The sequence below is a fragment of the Euwallacea similis genome, chromosome 11, assembly GCF_039881205.1.
Source record: "Euwallacea similis isolate ESF13 chromosome 11, ESF131.1, whole genome shotgun sequence".
NCBI lineage: Eukaryota > Metazoa > Arthropoda > Insecta > Coleoptera > Curculionidae > Euwallacea > Euwallacea similis.
In genome coordinates this window covers 577,291-596,062 of record NC_089619.1, presented here as the reverse complement: position 1 = coordinate 596,062, position 18,772 = coordinate 577,291, and the positions used below count along the sequence as shown (strand labels likewise).

Sequence of the window (18,772 nt, the reverse complement as noted above, 5' to 3'; positions counted from 1 at the left end):
AGAAATTCGTATATGTTTTTTCATTTAAACGTTCTGTTAGATAATTGAGCTACCTATGAGGGCGCTGCTGAACATAAGGAAACACGTAGCAAATCATAACCTCAAATTATATTTGACGTCAAATGTAAAGGCTGAATTACTTGTTTTTTTATGTTTGCATTTGGCTTATCAGGCGTTGGTTTAATTTTTTGAGTAAGTATTATAAGATCATTTAAATTTCATATCTAGCCAGATGTGGAATTTTACACAAAAGAGATAGAAGATAAAAAGTAGGTCCTAACTTGATCATATGCCGCAAAATTACGTTAAAATAAATTTTTGATAAAGGAGCCGAGTGAGGTTATGTTGTTTTTTTTACTTTTATCGACGTAAGTTCCTTTCTTCAACAAACTTCACAACTCACTAGATATGAAATTTAAATGATCTCTCTGTAATTGTAGTTGAGTAAATTGTATTAGTTACGAAATAAGAAATGTGGCAACGTCGTGCTTAGAGTCGTCGACTATTTTATGCACCTATTTTTTAATTAACTGATTAAACGTCACTTAGGATAAACAATAAATAAACTAGACCATAAAAAGTCTACTGATATATTCTAAAATATTGGTAACATTATTAAATATCTGTTATGTATACATATAATTTTTAATTTACAAAGTTAATGACGTTAAAATTAAATTAATTATTTAGTCAACTGTAAAAAACTCCATCTCCCTTTGCTCCTAGATATTGAGGCCACCCCTGTAAATCTTCTGGAAGGAAATTCGCACATTGTTGTTCTATCTGTTTATTGAAACTGCTGTCGCATTTGCACTGGATTCTTATCCTGTAAGCGGTAAGTTGACCCATTTTCAGTTGGGAGAGATTATCGAAAAAAGGAAAGTTTCTTTTTAAAATTTCTTGATCTCTCTGACATTCAGTTTTATAGTTTTCTTGTTCCTGTTCACTCAGTTCTCTTCCTAAAATGAAAGAAAAAGTTAGTTCGGAAACACGACAAAACTTCCTTCGAAGCCTCGAAAAAGTCTTTTGTTTCGAACTTGTCACTTCGGTTTATATTATACCAATCGAACGCAAGCAGAAATCAGCTATGTCAACGACAAATATGTTAGTCCTGTAGGAAAATATTCTACCAACGCCATCTACCTATTGATAAGTAACTGGTCTTTAGTTACTTACTATTTACCATTACTACAATGGAAATCCTATTAAATTAATACGGATTTTTAATACTGACCTGACGCAAGTAACTGCTTTTCTAATATACATTCTTCAATGTCTGTGGCCTTTAAGGAACCTAGGGAAACTTCAAGGGGCTGCCAGTATTTTATATAAAATAGGTCGATAATATTGGACTGTTCTGTTGTTGTATTGAATGGGGTAAGAATGGCTCCTATAATAGAAAGAGGTACAATTTTTGGATAGGCGGAACAAATAATGGAGATCGAAAATACAGCACATATATATTATATAATATATAAAGTCTTGCGTGCTTCGTTTGAACACATCTAAAAAATTTTTTAAAAATGTTCCTGATTCAAGAAAATATTTAAGAATCTTAAAGAATTTCACACAATTGAAAAAAAAATTAATTTCAAAAAGAAATTTAATATCTCTAATCAAATTAAGTACTTTGACGCACACACGATATGTTTAAGTTCATGTTAAATGCATCTTATTGAATTTTGTACAATAATGAATCGCCCTTAAGTAAAAAAGACTTATCTTACTTACACTTACTTACTACTTACCAACAGAAGTTACCACTGAACTACTTTCCCATATAATCTCAGGCTTAACGCCCCTTTTCCTACGTAGATATCCTTTGTCTTCTCGTTCGCCCAACTCATTTTCGCTTTCTATATCCCATAAAGTGGTCGAACGATTTTGTAACGCGTAGTTCTTCTGCGCTTTTATAATATTGTTTACATCGAGAAGATCCATTTCTCCAACCATATGGGAATTTACATCCCTTTGCTCTAATTTCATTTTTTTCAGCCTGAAAAATACTTAAAAAATAACTTTTCCGTTGTCGACTCAAAAATGATATTTTCGTGGAAAGTATTTTGCTGTCAAAGTTACCAGAAACTTTGTCAACAAAACCGAGTCTTAGCATGCATCGGATGATAAGAGTAAGTCAAAATAACCCACGGAATTCTAAATAAGTCCGAATTTTCGGGTTATATCGGTTTTAATCTGACTGGATCAAAGTGCCACAGCTGACTGAACTTTCTGTGGCAAATATGTATTGGATGATTTAACTATTATTCATTATATTTGGCATTGCATATTGTGTGATGTTGGTGAGAATTATTTGTGTTACTTATCCATCTCAAAAAATGCGAAAAAAAGAAAAATGCCATTCACATTGTCATCTACGTCTTCTTACCTATTTTCCTCATTCTTGAAGTAGTTCTCCTGCAAAATATCTGTAGGCAGCGTTTCTTCATCATGTAACAATCTCTCTTTTGACATGCGCACGTTGTGGTACCCATATATCTTGTCCGACAAGTTCTTTTTGGTGGAATCGGCCTTTTTCGAAGAATCACCCTCATAATTTTCTGGTGCAGTTTTTACTTTTTTGTTGCTTCTAAAATTTCGGTCATTTATGGACAAATTTGGAGCAACTTCCTCCATGAGCAACTGTTTTTGATTGTAGGGTATGTTGTCATCGTCCATATTATAATTAGAAAACTCCTGATCCTCATCAACTTGATTGGGCATCCAGATATAATTTGCACCCGGGGAATTGGAAATTTTTGGATCCTATACAGAAGGCCCATGGTCAATAAAAAGGAATGTGATATGAATTTTCTACAAGTTGTGGCAACACTTACTTCCAACGCATCCATTTGAACAGCTGCAATATTAATTCCGTTGCCATTTGAATCCTTATCCAGTGCCCCGTAGTCCTTTATTATCCCACCTGGTCTATCCTTATGTCTAAAATTGGATTTTCCAAATTGTCTTGTACTGACTCCCATCGAACCACCATCAAGGCCTTTTGGACTATTAAGCTGAATTTCACCATTTAGTGCAGAAGATGGATTGTAAGCGGGACTTTCGGTTGAATAATTATTAAAATATTCTCTGAGCATTTTCATGGGACTTTTCGTGTTATTGAATTCAAAATCAGTGTGAAGGGCTGTAAAAAAAGGCTTCTTTTGATCGTGTAGAAATGATTTGATCCTCACCAACCCGAATTGTAAATTGTAATCCCCGGAGGTTGGTGGTACGCGTTCAGTGCATTAAGCTTGAGGATTGTTGAGGCATTGAACTGTTTCCTACATTGATCAAATAATTTTTGATGATCTGAAAGAAAGAAAATATTGCAGCTGTAGAGTTAATTTCGAAAAATGAACTGTTAAACAAGTTAAAATATAAAAGAGGTCCATCCCAGAGATCTAATCGGATTCAAACCAGAAAGCTCTCCAAACTGGGAGTTACTGCTTCGTGAACCCAGAGAGGTCAAGCGTAAACTGACACTATACCGGCTAAAAGGTTCCGTGTTCTCTATTCTCCCACCCCTTAAGCCCTTATTATCACCAAATATCCATTTCTTTGCCCAAGACTGTTACGGTGTTTTCCATCCTATAGGTTCATTTTTTTCCGAAATGGCTTTGTCCTCTCAGCGTTCTATCAAAACAAATTGTTTTCTTACTTTTTTGCGTCACTTTGAGCATTACATGTCCGTATTTTTTTGATACGATGCCCGAGCTTTTTCGCTACGTATCCGTAGTTTTTGTTTGAGGTATTTTTTAGGGGTGGGAAAGGATAAATCTTCTCCATAAAATGATACTGGAGATGCTATGAGCTCCACGGTTATTGAAAATTCCAGCCCCGACGGCCAAAATCCACATTCAATTTCCCTTAACCGTCAGCTCTAGAACTCGTTTACCCTTAAAAAATTTCGAGTACCCCTAGTCATGGTAACTATGGGCTGACACGTCTGGCGGGCAATGCTGGGAAAAATTTTGGGAATAATTCTGGATTTTATCCAAAATTATTGCACAGCGTATTCTACAGATATTACCAGTTCAAGACGGAACATAAGAATTGCGTAAGGGGGAGAAGGGCCGCATAAGGGTTTAATACGCTTCCATCAAAGACCAACAACGAAGTGGGCGGAGTCAGTCCAGCTGGCATCTCCACTTCGATGTTTAGGTTAATATCGATTTCACTGCTTTCATGGCGATGGAGTTTTTTTACCAATTTCAGAGCAAAAAGCAGCAATGTGAATAAAAAAATGAATTTATCACTAGAACTTATTTCATGAAAAATTCTAAAACGGTGAAAGATATGGTAAAACACTGAACTGGCTCCGCCCACTTCACCAGCTAGTTTCTTAACTCAACTCGTTGATCTTGGAAAGAGGCACATTAAAACTTATGCGATCTTTCTCCCACTTGCGCAATTCTTATATTCCTATTTGAACTGGTAATTCTGCATAAATATTTAACTTACCAGATGCCTTTGTCTTGTCTGCAGCAATCTGCCTATCGGTTTCGGAACACTCAGACGTCCAAAATATGAAAATATCATGCCCTTTGCCATCCATACTTAAGGTTAGGGCATTCATTTGAGTGATTATACCTCCGCTTACTGGCTTGTAGATGGGTTGTCCAGTGAACCCATCAATTATCAAGGTCTGCAAATAAAGTGTCTGAAAAATATTTGAAACGGCGCACCAAAAAGGAACATCTAGGAAAATCGAACGAAAAACATGCAGTCCACAACAACGGATACCCTGTATATACGACTCACTATACAGACGCAATAATGATTAACTAGATCCCACTTACCTGTGTGTAATTATACTTCAAAATGTCATCATATTTCTGATAAATTACCATGAAATCAGTTACGTTATCCCCATTGAAGAAAGCGGGGGTCGGACTCATATCAGTTACAGCACCAGAAACATTGAATTTCCATATTTGTTTATACGTCTTTCCATCTATCGCAACAATCGATGAATTATAGGTGGATGTAACGATATCTTGAATTTTGTCACCAGTGATGTCCACTAGTATGGATTGTGTGAGCATGCCGTTGAACTTATCTTCATACAAAGTGCGTGAGTTGTTTTCCTGAAAGCAAATCACAGTGAAGAATTAATATTCTTGAAGTCGATGTACTGAACTTCAGTAAATTTACTCACTAACTGTTCCATGTCCTTTACAGGGACTGTACTCAAATTCCCTGGAGTTCCCGGGGTTCCAGTTCCAAAGAGAAGAACTGATGATGTATTTTGATGTAACACTTGAGGCATATAAAAAGTCTTGGTCCCATTCGGGGTCCGAATTTCCTTAATCGTTTCACCGGTTTTGCCAGATAACAAAACAATACGACCACTTGCATTTTCTGAAACGAACTATGTTAACGCGCGGGATATCGTTGGTTCCAAGAAAAGGAACACTTGTATAAAGAATGTCCGTTTCTGGACAAACTTGTGCGATTTTGGGTTCTAGAATTTATCGTCTTAAAATTTAAAAACCTCAATATCTTTTGGAGGTATATGAAAAGAACTGAAGTTTTGGAAAGAAGTTTTTAGTTTTTTCTCAGCTTATTTGGAGAATTAATGTGAAACGATTAACGCTTCATTGGTGCGCTTTAAATGACCTTTTATGCCAACAAAATGTCAGGTCCACGAGATTTCCCAGCAGTCATTTTAGACATTGATGACACACGTTGACCGGCATATCCACCAGATCTATCCCCAATAGATTGTTATTTATGGGGAAATATGGGAGACCTCATTGAACTGACCTTACCATGTAATACAACATGTTAATTCGAAATGAGAGTCGAATTAAAAAATATGAAAATCCAAGATGATGCCCATAAGAAAAAAGGAAGTTAATTATGGTTAACGAGAATAGATTGAGTAATTTTACCTTAATTTAACCGATTTCATATATTTTATGATTGCTGGTTTAAAAATGAACACCCTGCACAGGAAGTAGCTAATAGAAATTATTACTTCAATTTTTGGGTGCTTCTACACTTTGCAAAATTCAAAACTCTTGCAGATCAGCATAACAACCTAAGTTTTCGATTTGAAGTGTTTTGAAGCTTAATTACCCACCTTCTAATGATGAACATGATGCAATGACATCTGAGACATTATCACCATTTTGGTCTGAAATAAAGTCGGCTAAGAAGACACTGATTTTTCCTGGGTTCAGTTTCCAGATATGTTTTCCTTGTTTTGAATTTACTATTGCTATGGTCTAAAAACAGATTATTCGATTTAAATTGAAAATCTACACTAACAGAACAAAAACCAAAAAATAATTTTAAAAAACTCGCGTGTGCGGTAAGGTACTTTACTGCATTCCTTCGAGGATGAGAGAAAGTATGTTAATACACTGAAAGTGGGAAAGTTATTTTTTGGCACTGATTATTCAATCGACAGAAAACATATTAACTCTGTAGTGTGCCCAAGATAAATATCATAAAGTAAGAGGATCTCGAAAACGGCAAGAGAAAAAATTATGGAGAAAAAATACCTTTACCACCCTTACAGAGAAAGCAATGGTAGAAAGGATAAGCTTTAGAAGAAACATTCATTTTGTAACTCTTACCCCATCAATGCCTACATATAGACAGTCGTTAACACCGTCTGCATTTACATCTGCGGAGCAATGTAAACCGAATATTGTGTCATTTATCCACTGTTTCCACATTACATTTCCATTTTTTCCATTCAGTGCAATTAGGCCTCCATCGCATGGAGGAGGAACTCCGAGGAATATTGGACAAAATATTTTCGGAGCCACCAAATTATCATTTCCTCCTGAAACATCGATGTGCAGCATTTAAAATAAGAAAAATATTTCATGAAATGCATTTTCTATTAAATATTTCACGAATATTTCATAGAAAGTTATGAAAAATTTTTGTTTAAACCAGGAAAATTTTCTTTTCGAAATGGAGCTCGTGGTAACTCTTATAATCCACACAATATGTGTGTCCACGTTTCCTTTGCGTCTAGATAAAGAGAAAAGTGATAAAACAATAAATTCCGTCATTTTTAGGTTTTTTCAAATATATGGTGTCCCAAAAGTAATGAGACAAAGGGAACGGTATATTCCTGCCATTAAAATATTAAGATCCAACACAATTGTTATCTTTCGAAAGTTAATATTAACAAAGATGCAGGGCGTTACATTTTATTTTTGATTTTATTTCATATCTTCACAATCTTTTTACCTATCGGATTCAAATTTAGTAGACGGGGGTTTTTGGACATGGGAAATAAGTTACTTCAGTCATAGGTCAAAATACTGTAAAGATATGAAATAAAATCAAGAATACCATTTAAACTTTAACACCCTGTATCTTTGTTAATATCAACTTTCAGAATACAACAATTGCACTAGTTCTTGATATTTTCATGACAGGAATCTGCCATCACTCTTTATCCCATTACTTTTGGGACACTCTGTATATTCGCATGATTTTTTTGATACAACCAACCTGTTCCGAATCCGAATATTATGTCTTTTATTCCATCACCATCAATATCCAGAACTCTCGTAGGTGACTCTGTGGTGAGTCCTGGGAAATTCACCGCCCAGACTTCAGTGACGTTTAAGCTTGTGCAAGGTAGTCGATCGCCAGAAGGTTTCGAAGGTTTAGATTTGGAAGTTATCCATTCTCTCAGCTGATCTAATGGTAGCGGGTATATGGAAACCAGGACAACTACCAGGACAATTAGACCTGCAGTAATGAAATAATCATAAAATTTGCATGAAAGAAAGATTCAAAAAGTTGCAAATTGCACATTTTCCGAAATTTGTATGTGTTCGTGCACCCGCGAAATTCGCAAAAATTCAACTTTTATGTAATCAATTTTCAACGCATTTTAATATTTATTTTTTCTTTATCTGTTTTTTTTTTCTCTTCATTTGTTTGCCTTCCCTACACCCATGAGTAATAAACGCATAAAGTTAAATGATCGGTAACGTGCATAGCAGAATTTTTTCAAAAAATCTTTTTTTGCAGGCTCGCAACATCTTAAACCCAGAAGGAACTAGAGCTGCTAATAAACTTATTTAGATAACAGATGGTTTTATGTTGTTCTCACCTAATAAAATACTAAACGAGGCCAGGGCGTAACAGCAAGGTTTGCACCACGCCTTGTAATTGCCCTTTTTATTCATTCTCCTTCCACCATCATATTTACAAGGCCTTCTTCTTGGCGCCATTAAAGGTCGCTTAACGTTGAGTTCCTCAGCCAGCTGAAAATGTATGATTGAATATGTAAGTTTTCATTATACTGGGTAATCATAAGAAAATATGTAGAAGTCCTACTATTTCAATCACCCTGTATTTATTAACTAGGAGGAAATAGTGCCTAACTCCTCAAATCTACAGGAATGACCAGCCAGTAGGTATTATCCACTTTTATTATATTTTTCATACATTTTTTTATCTTACTTTATATCCATTTTTTCCATCACGTATGAAAACTTCATCTTCAACATCACTGATATCATCGTCATCCAGTGATATGCTTTCTCGAATTTCCCCTTTCAAGTTCATCCCTGAGTATGTAGCAGTTTTAATCGCCATCTGATAACAAAAGTTCTATGAATCAACCCAAACTGATAAAAAAAAAGGATAAAGATAATGGGAAGCAGAATTCCTCACAGGAATTCTGCCAGGGCCATAGAAAAACTGGCACCTGGGAGATTTTAACAACGATTTGACAGGGCCAACTTCACAGCCTAAAAAATATGCGCTAAGAATTTCAACACCCTGTATATTAAATTTAATTAAAAAATTAACCCGTGCGTGGAAAAATCTTACCGCATATTTAATTCAAATTTCAGAAAATAATAAAGTTAACCGCGTGCTGGTAAGAAATCTATTGCCTCTAATATGTGCAAAAGTGGTTTTACCGAAGGCCCTTGCAAATCGAAAGCAACACTTTACCGTACATGTGCGGAAAAAAGTTTAACGCACTCAAGATAAAGTGGCATGCGTCAATGTCAAAAGTTTTTATGGATATTTAACACTAACATGCGCAAGTAATAGTCATATACCGAAAAGTATGATTTTTGGTTGTTTTATTTTCGTACATTTAGAGCCATAACTCCGGGGAGAATCGCATTGTCGGAAGATGGATGCATGAAACGGAGCCTTAAAGAACAAGCCTATTAAGTATTAAATTATTATTAGATCTGGTGGATTTGAACTGTATTTACAAATTTTCTTCTAACGTGCTTACCTTGAGAGAACTACGGGCTTCAGCTGCTGAAAATCTCTAGCAATCTACCATATAATTGAAACTTCCAGCTTTCAGCACAATACAATCAAAATCCCTGGTCACGAGCGAAACCGGTCTCCTCCAGCTTAGTTAACACTCACATTTTAAAAATCTCTCGATCTCAAACTTGATTTTAAAGAAGTCTTGTCCCTGAATATTGGAAAATTGTTAAAGATAGAAATAGGTGAAACGGATATCGCTTGGTATATTGTCGTATAAAATTAGGAAAACATATGTTGCCATCTGCAAGGCATGCGCGGTTTTCCAGCATTTCCAAAGACCCTTTTTATTGATTTTCCGAAGCCAATTAATTCAGTTTCATATCTATCAGTAGGGGAATAGAATACGGATATCCGCAAAAAGGTTTTATTCGACAAACATAAATGAAGTATGTTATAAAGTGAAAGTTTGATAGGTATTTTAAGAGGAAATCTGTTATACAAGGTGTTTCTGAATATAGTGCCATAAATTCAACCACGCATTCTAGGTCCCAAAATATGACAAAAACTTCATATAAACATATATTGAAAAGCGCTCCATTTTCGATATACGGGGTGTAAAAGGTTGGTTCCTGAAAATGGTTTTTTATTCATATTTTCGAAAATTTTCGACATAAATGAACGACATTTTGTACTTTATTATAACTTTTTGTGCTTTTTTTAAATCTATAAAGAAATTGCCACATTTTTTTCAGGAACGGGCATTACAAGGGAGTAATGCCTAAACTTTTTTGGGGATTTTATAGGAAAAATATCAAATTTGAAGATGTCTACATAAAAAAGGTACTCTTTTTGAAAATTGAAATGTCCAACAGTCTTCAAGAAAATTGAGATTTAACAAATTGGTGGCTACCATGTTTTATTAAATAAACGTTAGATTTAAAATCCAGATGGCCTTGAAATTAAACAAAAGAAATATTTTTGACAATTCCGTACATGACAGCAGTTATTAATAAAGTCTGGTGGTTTATCGTTGTCATTGCCAGTGTTAAATTCCAATTATTAAAGAAAATGAATATATTTATTTTAATCTGATATTTACTTAATAAAACAGTATCCAGCGATTTGTTAAATCTCAATTTTCTCGAAAACTGTTGGGCATGTCGATTTTGAACAAGAGTATCTTTTTGTGTAAAAATATTTAAATTTAAAACTTTTTCTATAAAACCGTCAATAAAGTTTAGTCCAAAAATTTTTGGTATTTTTTAAGTACTACCCCCCTATATTACCCGCCTCTAGAAGAATGTGGCAATTTCTTTATAGAGATTCAGGAAGAGCATAAAAAGTTAAAGTAAAGTAAAAAATTTCATTAGTTTATTTCGAAACGTTTCGAAAATATAAATAAAAACCCATCTTCAGGAATCAATCTTTCACACCCCGTATATCGAAAATGAAGCGCCTTTTGATAAATGTATGTTTATATGAAGTTTTCGTCATATTTTGAAACCTAGAATACATGGTTGAATTTATCGCACTATATTCAGACATACTTTGTATATCAGTTAACATGTGAGGGACATTGATGTGAACCAACCATAACGCCTATTGGAGCCGCTAAATCAATATGCTAACAACCTTACCTTAAAGAAAATTGTCATTAGAACCGTAAAACTAACCAATACTCTATTAATATTTCAATGTTTCCATGGATATTGTCCTTCGGGCAAATTTACTAAACCCCCGATCTATAGGCCCTTAGGGCCATATTATTTCTTCCTAATATACAACGTGATTCACGATCGATGTTAGTGGTTCGAGTCTAAACCAGTCTAGAGTGCCGTTTTTTAATAGAACACTCTGATTAGAAAATGCACTGAAAGACAATTAAATTCTTTTTAAAACGATGTATCACGTTTCCATACCTAAATCACCATATTTCACATATAAACGCAGTTTTGTGAATGGTCTCTACTAGTTAGATTATTTTGCATTTTTGCCCAAGCTAGTCGTAGTGAATTCGATTTAAGAATAAGGCTTTATACGCAAATAGTCCGCACTATTCTCACCTACCCTGTATATTAGATTTAATTCAAATTATCAGAGTTCATTCACAATTTTTTTTCAAACACTAAGTATTTCAGAAGTAAAACGATTCCGGACACGTGTTTTTTTTAATTTTCACCGAAGGAATATCTCCTTAAATATGCGCGTATGTTTCGGAAACACTCTGTATACTAGACAATTAACGATTCTCCATGAATCCCCTTTTAGGAGGTCTTACTTGATTTCCAATACTAACAGAATGGATCAAAAAATGTTGATTGGAAATATGATTAATCTTGCTACATTTACTATTAATTCAATATAAAACTATGTTTTTATTGATGATTGGTGATTGATGCATATAGTTGCCACTAATGTTTATAAGAATGAGAGCATTTGCAGATTAAAAGACTTCAATGCTTCACTTTGGCCATCGAATTTCGGGATATAAAATACATGCGTTGTTAGCTAGAATAAATTCAAATTTCAGCGGGATTTATTTCGCGCATTCCATAATATTCCAAAGACGGCCGTCTTCTGGCCAAACCGCTCTACCGTCCTTTATTGCCAATTCTCAACGTTGAACTTTAATATAGTAGCACTGGGCAACTCCTACCAAATGCTAGGTTATGTTGCATGTTTGTTATGATTTTATGATTCCGCCAATTTAGTGAAATTCTCTTTTTAAGAACATTTAAAAGTAAATTAGTACAAAGAACATTATTAGATTGATGGAACAATTAGATCGACATACGACATCTAATATTTTCTAAGTCAAACATGTCCACCCTGGGATCAGCAATTGAGTCACTTACTGCTGCATTAAAGTGCAACATCATACCCAACCAGGAATATCTTCTCCAAGGGTCTGTCTTGGATCAATATGTCGAAGTACTGCTGCACCGCTTGCGCGGCTTATGTGACAATGTGGATAGTGGTCCAGAAAGTTTTCATGACCATGAACTGTGTTACTCTCTTCGAGCCAATAATGCCAACACACCAATGGTATTGCCATTAAGAGTTAGACGATCTCTGGAAAAAGCAGACGCCCCGTTTCAACTCAGATATGTGGGACAACAAGAATTGGGAGACAAGAACCGACCAACTGTAGTAAGATCATGCATCGATATGGCTTGTGGTGCTACAATTATTGATTTTCTGACAGAATTAGGTAGAGACTACCATGAGTTTAAATATATTGTATAGCAAAAGAGGGAGAAGGTGGCAATATCTCATGAACCATTTACGTGAGTTGTATGAATTTGCCCTTAATTATATCAACTGCCAAAAAATTCTGGTTAAAGGTTCATGAGATATAGGGGAATTTTCCAGATTTTTGTTACACACTGTATGTGTTTTGTTATTGCTTTTTAGGTTGTCGACTAGATTTCGAATATATTGCTAGGGGATACATGTTTAGAAAAGGCAGAATGAAGGTGACAGTGTCAAAGATATTCAAAATGAATCCAATGTCTAATAAACCAGAGGGTATTGAAGCTATTTCTCAGAGTTATTTAGTAGAGTTATCTGTTCAAGCTCCTTCTGGACAGGACGCCATTGCCGAAGACATGAGAATTTTCGCTGAACAGTTGAGACCACTAGTTCAATTAGAGAAAATTGATTACAAAAGGTTAGGAAATATGATGTAAACTGCTATTTTTGGAAGTACCCTAGCCTGTTGAACTGATTTTAAGCCATAAGGACAAGAGATACGGAATTAATTTTTAATTAACCATTTGTAATATACAAGCTGCCATATCAGAATGATGGTCAAATCTTTTATTGCTATTGCAGGAAAGAGTTCTGAAAGAAATAAAATTTAGAGTTGCTGATTCCAGCTCTTCAGAAACGTAAATCACAGAACAGACACCACCAAAAAATAGCATTGGACTAGCTGATAATGTGTACCAAAATTTAAATTTCTAAGTTTTTTTTTTCATTTTTGAGAAAAAAGAAAAAAAACATTATTTTCCTCCATTTTGAATATTGACTCGAATATCTCGACAGGAAGGACCCAAATAAAAAAAGCGAAGATTCCCCCCTGAAATTGCTAGTAGAATAACCTGTTAAAAGGTTTGGCCATTATTCTGAAACACCTTGTATGTTTTTTAATACATAACAATTTAAATTATTTTTTATAAATGGTTTTTTATTGATAATTTAAATATTGAATATCGGTTTCAAGCTTTGAAACTTAATACGATAGCATAAATGGACACAACACTTACGAAATGCATTAGAAATCAGTTCTTTAAAACATTTAAGGAATAAAAATCCCTAGATCCATCGTCACTTTTAAACCACGTAATGTCCCTATAAAATCTTCTAAAACAATAAATATAGGATAATTTTATTTCAATATCACGTGTTTTTACGAAGCTGTTCTCCCCAGTTCGGAACAGTTCGAAAAACGGAATGGGCCACTGTTCCGTAATAAATGCAAAGGGTACAGCAGGATAAGCATGGCGAATCGGCCTATGAAAGGGATTTCAATTTTTTTTGTATAGAATAGATGTATTCGATTATAAAAACAATATCTACTTTGACTTTGGGTCGATTTTTCAAGGTGACCTTGAAATGTGTCAAAAAGATCACCCAAGTACCTTTATTACTTTAAACTCAAATATCTCAGGAACTAAAAGAGATACAAAAATGAATCAAAAACCAGTTTATAACTGAGACTCTGAAGAATATTTGTATATATTTTTTAATACTTTTTAGAGGGTCGCAATACAGCAGACGCTCGATAACGTAAATATGGGATAACTAAAACTTGCGCTAATGTAAACACATACTTCGTTCTATAGCATCAAACGGAACACGCGATAATGTAAACAATGTATACGTTCGATGACGTAAACAACTGTTTGCGACGGTGAATCCCCGATTTATGTTGGGGATTCACCTTTGCAAGAAAGTACGACAAACCTGGCAAACCAAGCCAGTCGTAGATGGTGTTTAGAACACGTTTATACATACGTTATAACAACCAATACATTGCATGCGTTAATACATTTTTACGATCATGGCATCCATGTCGTATAAAAGAAAATGTTTAAAATTAAGTGAGAAAGTGAAAATTATAGAAGAAGTTTCATTAGGCGCTGGAGTAACACAATTAGCAAAAAAATATGGTGTATCAAAAGCAACAATTTGCAAAATTAAGCGCATGAAAAGACAACTTTTACAAAGAACGTGCAATACATTTGGAGGACCGGGAAATAGAAGAACTTTAAAAAATGCAAAGGCACCCAAAATGGAAAATTCTCTGTATAAGTGGTTTTTACAACAGCGGGAAAATCATGTTCCAATTAGTGGCGAAATACTTAAAGAGAGAGCTAAATTGTTAAATCAAAAACTGAAAGAAACTGAAAATTTCGTTGCTAGTGATGGCTGGCTGCAACGATTCAAAGGAAGATATGGAATTCGACTGTTATCTATATCTGGTGAAAAATTATCAGCACAACCACAATTAGTACAACCATTTAAAGAAAAATTGATAAAAATCATTAAAGAGTTAGATTTAAGAATGGAACAAATTTACAACGCAGATGAAAGTGGTCTTTATTGGAAAATGTTACCAGAGAAAACTTACGCTGCATCATATGAAAAATCTGCTCCGGGTATAAAAACAGAAAAACAACGAATAACGTTTTTGGCCTGTACTAATGCTAATGGTTCACACAAGATAAAACCATTGGTAATAGGAAAAGCACAAAATCCACGATCATTTAAAAATTTTAAAGTTCCTGTTGATTATGACTGTTCAAAAACCGCCTGGATGACTAGCGGTATATTCCTGAAATGGTTTCATAAGCGCTTTGTTCCTCAGGTATAACAATAAACAAACACAAATGATCTGTGCATAATTTAAAGATGTTTTTCAATTTGTAGGTAAAAAATTTCCTAAAAGAACAGAAGCTTCCAATAAAAGCGTTATTACTATTGGATAATGCACCATGTCATCCTCCAGAACAACAACTGAGGAGCAGAGATGGGTCAATTTTTGTTATGTACATGCCTCCTAACGTAACATCAATAATTCAACCAATGGACCAGAATATAATAAGACTAACAAAACTGTACTATCGAAAGTTTTTACTTTCATCTGTTTTGTCAAAGAATCCTCAAAACATATCTGATGCTTTAAAAAAAGTAACATTAAGAGAAGCTGTCACAGATTTACATATGGCCTGGAGTGAACTTAATCAGGAAACTATTGCAAAATGTTGGAATAAGCTGTTTAGTACCAATGATGAAGATAATGAAGAAGAGAATGTTCCCTTAAGTGTAATTAGAGAACGTTTGCTATCCAGCGTTGACTCTATTGTCAATAGTGCATCATTGGATGTTGTTAATTTATTGAAAGTAGTGAATCCTAACACTGTTTGTACCTCAGCTGATATTAATATTTGGAACGAGGACAAACTAACGAATGATGCTACTAAAGATGAGAACAGTGAGAATGATGAAGACGATTCCATTGAAGCAAAAAGTTTGGTGACTGATGCCCAAGCTGTACATATATTTAATGAAGCTTTAGATTGGGCTGAAAGAAAAGAAGTGTCATACGCGGATATTTTAGTTCTTCGTAAATTACGGGCTCAGGCATTGGAAGATAATGCTAATCGCAAATTTACGCAGACTAAAATTGCTGATTATTTTTCTTCTAATTGATAACTACTTATTATTACAATAATAGAATATTTGTTAATTTTTTATAGGTATGTTAGTATTAAACGTTTCTTTCAATAAATCTTTGAATTTTTAAATTACGTTCGCTAATGGAAACATTTCGATAATGTGAACCACACTTGGTTTTAATTAGTTCACATTATCGAACGTCTGCTGTATTTTCAAAAATTAAAAAAAAATATTTAATTGCTATTTTTTCATTTTTTTTAAAGTGACAATCACAAATTTAATATATGTTATAATATGGTTCAAATTCTATCTCCTGTAAAAATTGCGATTTTTAAAAAGTGTCGCAACACATTCAAATATACAAAAAACCAAGAGCGCGTCACCAATTATTTGTATTCGTTAATGTTTCGAGTATGAAATAGAAACTAATAATAACTTATACAAATAGAAGTAAAAAATAATAAATTATAACTAATTACTAATACAGGATATTATTATATTCTACAATTTAATCAACTATTAGTCTTCATCACTATCTTCATTAATAATCACTGGTGTCTTAATTTTTTCAAAAATTGAAAATAAAATTGCGGCTGGTCTTAAAATACGAGATAAATATCATCCATAAGACAAATAGTAAATAATGGCCGCCACATGGGAACAACATCCTATATTACGGTTGCCATTAGGACAATCACAGCAATAACGTCTTATACTTTCATAGTATGTCCCATCTGGAACATAATCAATGTAAATACGATGAATTTTTCTGTTCATGTGTCGTGATTTTGCTTCTGCTTTTAGTATGTTAGATGCTTCTTTTACGTGCTTTATTGATAAATTATCATTATCCATCAATTCGGCCAAATAAGAAACAGCTACAGTAAATTGATATGAGCCAGTAAAAAACACTTTCAACTGGTCTTCACTTAAGCGAGGAAAATCAAGAAGGTCATTTGTATTGAGCTGTTTGAATTTAGATTTTCTGCGATTCCATTTTTCTACTGAAACTTCTTAACTCAATGTATTAGGCATGTTTAATCTATTATCTATATATTGCACTATGATGTCATTCAATTCACCGTCTGAACCTAATCTTTTATTATATTTATTATGCAGAAAACCAACAATTTTGCATAATCTTTCCATTTGAGGCAAAAGTGCATTGTGAACTTGATGATGTAGAAGTCTATATTATTGACCAATAATACCATGCACAGCTTCGATTACCCATCTGACTTTAGTGATTTTACGTGACATATTAGCTTCCTTCATTGTTAGTTGAGTTCGGTTACCTTTCATTGCTGGTATAAACACTTTGAAACCTTTTTGAGTGAAATTCTCTATGACATCCCGAAATCTACGATCAGCAATAAATATATCATCTGGTAACAGAATGGAACTTATGCCTGCTGGATCTTCTAAAACCACTTTCATTATTGAAGTATCGTTTTCAGTGCCATAGAATGGTCCAGCGAAATCCACTACTAAACCGTTTGTTGTACGTATAGTAAAGAATTTATATAAATTAGTTTTTTTTGTCCGGAATACGATTTTTTTTGATAATAATTATTCCTACTTTTTTGATGCCGAATATACAGTCGTGGTCATATAAATAGAACACGCGAAAGAAAAATTCTGTTATCCGTGTCTTGGAGGAATTTTTGTCACTCCCCTGGACAATGTTGTAATTAGTGGGTTCTGCTTCCGCGGCTGGTTCTAAACCTTTCGTTACCGAAGGACCACTCTCGTTTTTGTCAGACCGGGAGAAACTGGATTGAACTAGTTGCTTGTTTGATTCTTTGTGAATGTATATTAACAAACTCTTAGCTTAAATTGTGTTTACAAGTGATTGGTGTCTGATGATTTCAAAGGTAACTTTTTAATCCTTGCGAACTTCTAATCTCTGATGAGGTCAAGAGTGAACTCTCCTAAGAAGTCGGTGGAAGACTCAACAGTGAGTTCCCACTACCCTTCCCATGTCGCATCGTAACGGCTCTTTTTAAATTCCTGAAATTGGACGTCCTCCGCGGTACCAGGGATTGGTCCTTTGTCTGCCTCTAGTCAGGGTTTTTTTTTCCTTCTTTGAAATCACCAGGGTTTATAACTTTCTCTATAACTATGGGTAATTGCAGCCAATATCACAGATGAATTGCAGTGGGATTCTTGGGAAATTTTGGCAGTATATTTTTTATCTATCGGTAATAAACTGCTTCAGGGAACATCATTATGGGAAGGTTCCCAGGTTTATGCTACCCTTTCGCCATAGTTTATTGCCGACATTTGGCATTCCCGAAGAAGTCTGATTGTTTTCAGACAATCCGTAATATTCTATTGATTTTGTTCAACTTTTGTATAATAAAAATTCAAATCAAAACTCAGTTTACGTGTTCGAGCAATTTTTGAAAATTTAGTTTGTAAAGTGCTCTTCAGTGCCTTAAAAAAACCTCTGTTTTGGAAACTTTTTCTGTGGTGGAAATGTTTTAATATGATTTTAATAATCTTGTAGAGGGGATTTTTCTAAGTATACCCTGAAAGTTTGAACAAAATTGAACCACTAATAAGGGAGTTACAGCCTTTTAAATCGCCAAAAATGACCCGATTTCATAATTTTGCTTGAAAATCGTTACTTTTGGCGATTTTGTAACTCCTTTATTAGTGGTTCAATTTTGTTCAAACTTTCAGGGTATACTTAGAAAAATCCCCTCTACAAGATTATTACAATCATATTAAAACATTTCCACCACAGAAAAAGTTTCCAAAACAGAGGTTTTTTAAGGCCCTGAAGAGCACTTTACAAACTAAATTTTCAAAAATTGCTCGAACACGTAAACTGAGTTTTGATTTGAATTTTCATTATACAAAAGTTGAA

The 18,772-nt window shown here is 34.2% G+C and overlaps 4 protein-coding genes across 5 annotated transcripts in view; 3 read left to right on the top strand and 1 right to left on the bottom strand.

The window, feature by feature from the left end:
* Positions 1–18,772, top strand: part of Ldh (Lactate dehydrogenase) — a 158,719-nt gene that overhangs the window by 85,612 nt on the left and 54,335 nt on the right. The window lies entirely within an intron of this gene.
* Positions 577–9,508, bottom strand: LOC136412209 (uncharacterized). Of its 2 annotated transcripts, XM_066395203.1 has the most exons (16): positions 9,236–9,508; positions 9,087–9,147; positions 8,443–8,577; positions 8,090–8,243; positions 7,480–7,722; positions 6,585–6,796; positions 6,086–6,230; positions 5,159–5,361; positions 4,800–5,087; positions 4,462–4,645; positions 3,196–3,309; positions 2,835–3,142; positions 2,387–2,763; positions 1,749–1,996; positions 1,235–1,390; positions 577–959 (listed from the first exon to the last, which is right to left on the bottom strand). In XM_066395203.1, exons 2-16 carry the CDS (start codon positions 9,135–9,137, stop codon positions 691–693), a joined length of 3,087 nt encoding a protein of 1,028 aa, XP_066251300.1. In that variant the 5' UTR covers positions 9,138–9,147; positions 9,236–9,508; the 3' UTR covers positions 577–690. The 2 variants fall into 2 exon arrangements, with proteins under 2 accessions (XP_066251300.1, XP_066251301.1); XM_066395204.1 differs by lacking the exon at positions 9,087–9,147.
* On the top strand, positions 11,995–13,325 carry MED18 (mediator complex subunit 18). The gene is made up of 2 exons (XM_066394888.1): positions 11,995–12,427; positions 12,631–13,325. Exons 1-2 carry the CDS (start codon positions 12,037–12,039, stop codon positions 12,903–12,905), a joined length of 666 nt encoding a protein of 221 aa, XP_066250985.1. The 5' UTR covers positions 11,995–12,036; the 3' UTR covers positions 12,906–13,325.
* LOC136411969 (jerky protein homolog-like) lies at positions 14,007–15,977 on the top strand. The gene is made up of 2 exons (XM_066394791.1): positions 14,007–15,088; positions 15,151–15,977. The coding sequence occupies exons 1-2, from the start codon at positions 14,282–14,284 to the stop codon at positions 15,931–15,933; spliced, it is 1,590 nt and encodes a 529-aa protein (XP_066250888.1). The 5' UTR covers positions 14,007–14,281; the 3' UTR covers positions 15,934–15,977.

Excerpts from the sequence above, each read along its gene's own strand:
- LOC136412209 (XM_066395203.1), bottom strand. The coding sequence starts at position 9,137 with ATGCATCCATCTTCCGACAATGCGATTCTCCCCGGAGTTATGGCTCTA. Across the intron at positions 6,231-6,584 it reads TATATGTAGGCATTGATGGG|ACCATAGCAATAGTAAATTC; the intron begins GTAAGAGTTACA and ends ATCTGTTTTTAG. Across the intron at positions 5,362-6,085 it reads ATCATGTTCATCATTAGAAG|AAAATGCAAGTGGTCGTATT; the intron begins GTGGGTAATTAA and ends AGTTCGTTTCAG.
- MED18 (XM_066394888.1), top strand. The coding sequence starts at position 12,037 with ATGTCCACCCTGGGATCAGCAATTGAGTCACTTACTGCTGCATTAAAG. Across the intron at positions 12,428-12,630 it reads TGATTTTCTGACAGAATTAG|GTTGTCGACTAGATTTCGAA; the intron begins GTAGAGACTACC and ends ATTGCTTTTTAG.
- LOC136411969 (XM_066394791.1), top strand. The coding sequence starts at position 14,282 with ATGGCATCCATGTCGTATAAAAGAAAATGTTTAAAATTAAGTGAGAAA. Across the intron at positions 15,089-15,150 it reads ATAAGCGCTTTGTTCCTCAG|GTAAAAAATTTCCTAAAAGA; the intron begins GTATAACAATAA and ends TTCAATTTGTAG.